At 47.2% G+C, this 4,236-nt stretch overlaps 3 protein-coding genes and 1 non-coding gene across 4 annotated transcripts; 1 reads left to right on the top strand and 3 right to left on the bottom strand.

The window, feature by feature from the left end:
• Positions 1–1,566: 1,566 nt before the first annotated feature.
• On the bottom strand, positions 1,567–1,826 carry Pmar_PMAR012298 (conserved hypothetical protein; the record flags this gene model as incomplete). Its single annotated transcript, XM_002774249.1, has 2 exons — positions 1,567–1,655; positions 1,699–1,826. Coding segments are annotated over 2 exons (217 nt in total), but the record flags the coding sequence as incomplete, so codon positions are not given.
• Positions 1,827–2,812: 986 nt separating this feature from the next.
• On the bottom strand, positions 2,813–3,295 carry Pmar_PMAR012297 (hypothetical protein; the record flags this gene model as incomplete). The annotated part of the gene is made up of 3 exons (XM_002774248.1): positions 2,813–2,962; positions 3,032–3,160; positions 3,209–3,295. The coding sequence occupies 3 exons, from the start codon at positions 3,293–3,295 to the stop codon at positions 2,813–2,815; spliced, it is 366 nt and encodes a 121-aa protein (XP_002774294.1).
• Positions 3,296–3,516: 221 nt separating this feature from the next.
• Positions 3,517–3,588, top strand: Pmar_PMAR012296. The gene has a single exon. It is a non-coding gene; the product is annotated as a tRNA-Arg (tRNA).
• A 143-nt stretch (positions 3,589–3,731) lies between these two features.
• On the bottom strand, positions 3,732–4,179 carry Pmar_PMAR012295 (hypothetical protein; the record flags this gene model as incomplete). The annotated part of the gene is made up of 4 exons (XM_002774247.1): positions 3,732–3,750; positions 3,792–3,940; positions 3,993–4,049; positions 4,099–4,179. The coding sequence occupies 4 exons, from the start codon at positions 4,177–4,179 to the stop codon at positions 3,732–3,734; spliced, it is 306 nt and encodes a 101-aa protein (XP_002774293.1).
• Positions 4,180–4,236: the final 57 nt, after the last annotated feature.

Genomic DNA, 4,236 nt, shown 5'->3' with positions numbered 1-4,236 from the left:
CGTCGACAGCAGAACCGGAACGCGGCCTCGTCGACAGCAGAACAAGGGAATGCAGCCGCTGCAGCCTGGTTCTGCTGTGCAGCCTCTGGTCCGCAGCAGGACCAGAATCGTCGTTGTTCTCAGTGGTGGCGAACTAAGTCGAGCTGTTGCTAATTACGACTACGTTCATTTCAATACAGTTTTCTGGTGAAGTGCCGCTCACAAAATCGTGTGTGTTATGATTTTGTCACTGTTGGAGGAATATATCTTCGCCTTCCTCATCTGAGCTCAGGAGTTTACCCACGTACATATGAACTAGGGTAGAAGTATGTATGTGCGTTTCAAGTTCACGGCGTCGCCGGCTTGGCTAGACTTGATGTCGATATGCTAACCCTTTGATGGGCTCTTTGTTGCGTTATTCAGTTTGCCAGAACGAACAGCAGGAGCAGACCAGACCACTCCTCACCGTGGGGCTGTGTCCAACGACCGAAACCCTAGCGCTGACCAGGAGTTTCATCTGCAGGTCTCGGGAACTCAATGACCTAGCTGGTCCTCACTGCTCACACGTGCAGGCCTTTCTCGGCTTCAGATTCAGTTGACTGTTATCACCGACACATGCAGTTGACTATATACAAGTTTCCCTACACTTGAACCGCGTAACGAGGACAACCAGAGACTAAGCCGTAAACTGTTCGGGTACGAGGGGAAACTCAACACTAGATGATGTTAACAAAAAAATAATCATTTCTAGTGGAGTGTTTTCGTTCGAGGCATGCCGCGGTAACTCTGGACTGTCGCAGGGGCGTCAACTGGGTGCTCGATGTGGGCGTAGTTATTCTTAAGTGGATGAGGGAAAGTCTTGTCACCTCGTGCTGATATGTGCCGAATATTCACATCTAAAACAAGAGGCGATTCACTTCGCTCCGCTCGAGATGATAACATTATATAAAATCTATGGCTTTTCCCACGGGCAGATTTACGTCACGACTCACTTTCACGGTTACGTTTAAGTTCAACGTGGAATATTTTCGCCACAATTCCAAAAAGGCAGTTCAGCACCAACCGTAAACTACTTACATCACCGAACGGAGTATAATCTCTAATATTTCAACCGATCGGCATAAGAGGAAGTTACCAGCTCCTGAGTGAACGATTATATCGGCCAGGATTTCCCGATGGCATTGCCTCCAGTCCCCTTCACTGCATAGCAATACCGTCACTCGCCCATCTTCAAGCGAATCAATCAGTTGTAGTACCTAAATAGAGTGAGTGTTTTTGAGAATAATTTCATCAATGGTAAAACGCCACACTGAACTCAGCGAACTCAGACTCATCGCCTTCCCAAGGGCGCTTGTGAACTCTGTGCGAAGAATGCTAACACCGACAATGACAAATACAATCACGAGAATGACAGTAACACAGCGAAATTCAACAATAGAACTGACAAGAGGAATCCAAATTCGATGAATTTACGGTAAGCAACCACCACCGCCAATTTGAAGTTGCAAACCGCCACGTCGGTCACCTGTTGTATGCCTTGCTTCGTAGCGGTGCCATTCCACTCCTCGTCGTACACTACTGCACGACCCTTCCCCCCCAACCATTCGTTATGTTCATAATCAATGCCAACAGCCTCTAATGATGCTCTCAATGGTTTCAAACAGAACTGTGGGAACCTGGCCTAGATGATATTTTTTAATACTAACGCTGATACCACACCTCTTTGAATAGGGGCTTTGCCGCACATCGACTACCCGTAGCACTCCGAAGTGTTTAAGAGTCTCTATGAGGTTCTCAATAGACCGGTTGCTGTGGCCGATGGTATACAACCTCTTGCCTCGTTCCATTAAGGGACTGCCACCGTTACACTACTTCTTCAAACGCAAAAATCAATTGTGTTATTGTCGGAAACACTGTTGCGCGATATTAGGATATTCGTACAGTTAAAGGGAAAGGACGAAGCAGAGCCATTCGTGTTTACACCAAGTGCAATCTCAGCAGACGTGCTACTGAGGAGTATTCATCTCCACCCTAGGAGAATAGCAATGCCAACGCTCTATTCAAACGCAGACAACTGAATGGCTCCGATCTACGGAGAAATGTCAACGAACTAGTAGAAACCGAAGAGGGATAGTAAGAGTATACAACAATAGAACAGTGTTTATGCAACGGGGACGTTGTTAATCAAACCACAGAGTAGTGAAGTCAAACGCATAAGAATAGTCTGATGATCGCTGGACGCAAGGAAACTACAAGGTATTTGACAGTCCGGCAGGAAGAGGACAGTTATAATGACGACGTCAAATGAGCTCTCTGATAAAGTGTACAAGTTAACGATAGTAGTAAATGCTCGGTGTCGACGAAATGGTTATCGGCATTGTCAAACGCCTGAGCTCAGGAGAAGCGCGTGGCTTCTCAACGAACTCGGGCGAGTTAGGGACTTCAAATTTGTTCCGACACAGCGGACAGGAAGTGCCACGCAGTCTCTGAGATCTCACAGTGAGCCATTCTTCAAGGCACTCTCGGTGAAAAGAGTGACCACAACGTAGCACGAAGTCTGGACCGTGTTCTAGGCAAATACAGCAGGGCTCGAGAGAGGACTCTTGACAAGGTTTGCCGTTTTGTCCGAGCAAAATGTCGATCTTATGCCCGATAGACATATCACTCTTAGTTTCACGACGGACCATCTCGGGCGTGCGCGCAGTTGTTCTGGTGCGGAAGAATAACATTAGATTTTGACCAGTAGCGAGAAGATAAATGCTAAAATGACGAGACTAACCAAGCTAAAGAGAACGACAACTTCTATCTCATTGAAACGTGCGAGCGGAAACGCTTATTTATTCGCATCATGCAACCACTGCTCAGCGAGATATTCTAAACCGTCCTGAGACGATACTGTATTGAATTTCCTGCGAGGTTTCTTCGTCCATCGCGGTCGAGGCAACTTCGCTCCGAGAATCAGATGAGGGTGCACCAACGGTCCCTGAAAAAGGAAAATCTCTGCAAATCTCAGAAGGGACAGATAACACAAAATGCTAGCACGCATACTCACATCAGCGGAATGAATATCCAATCGCCGAGTCATACGGTGTTCGATCAACATCAACACATAAGCATCTTCTGCTGACAGCAGGACAGCTGCGGTCGCCAACGGACGGAAATCCCAATTGATATCTTCTCGCTGCAAAAAATGCACAAGTCACACCCGACCACACATAGCGACTCTCACCTGTATCCTAGCTTCACCCGGAGCCAACATCATTTTTTTGCTATCCTCCCTATCAACATAGTTATATAGGAGGGCACGAGAGCTCATCAGACCACCGTGGAGTTCTACTTCATAGGATAAACTAGCCGGTGCTGAGCTAACACCACGGACTGCCGCCTCGTGTTCGCGTGACTTCGCAATGGCTTCCGCTGAGATAAAGTAGCTGAATTAGGGGCATTCGTTCGAGCGATTTCGTTCCCTAGTGCAAAAACATTCGCATCTCATCACAAAAAACCAGACGAAACAGTGTTCCACGTCACATTTCCAACGACCTCGTGGCGCAATGGAAGCGCGTCGGTTTCCGGAGCCGAAGGTTGCGGGTTCAAGTCCCGCCGGGGTTAATTTTCTCACATATATCTCCTTCACTCAACATCATCTCCGCCACCTCAGCCGGATCCGTTATTCCATTCTCCTTCCATCTCTCCACTTTCCGTATTCGCCGTTGACGCAGATCAACTACATTCGTGTACCTCACAAGCAACCGCTAGTAGCCCATGAATTTACTAATATATAAATAATAATAACTAACACTGCTTCCCCTCACTTTATTTTCCGCATCTCAGCAACGTCTCTGTCCGCTGCCCAGTTGGATGCTCTCAACTCATCATTCGCAAACGCTCGAACTTCTTCACCATCGTTCCAATCGAGCTGCTCCTCATCGTCGTCAACAGCGACTTGCGTTCCTGCCGGGTCCTGAGATACTCAACCTCTACACCAACAACAGTACTACCATTACTACTACTACCCCTTTATAACCGTACATGAGCGTATTAAGGCGCTGTAGTAAATTAGTGAAGACCATCTACACACACAACATAGGTGATTCCCTATCGCATTTACATTCGACTTACACACACTTTACGAACACTGGGTTCTCTCAACAACCAGTCCAGCACGAATTTCAGCGTCGTCTGGAAACCCGCAGCAGTCATTATGTCACTATGCAAAGAAGATATATCTATCACGTATGTCGCAGTAGGAGTGGCAAT

The sequence above is a fragment of the Perkinsus marinus genome (assembly GCF_000006405.1).
Source record: "Perkinsus marinus ATCC 50983 genomic scaffold scf_1104296958626, whole genome shotgun sequence".
Lineage (NCBI taxonomy): Eukaryota > Perkinsozoa > Perkinsida > Perkinsidae > Perkinsus > Perkinsus marinus.
Note: the sequence above shows the minus strand (reverse complement) of the source record. Positions and strands in the feature narration are given on the sequence as shown.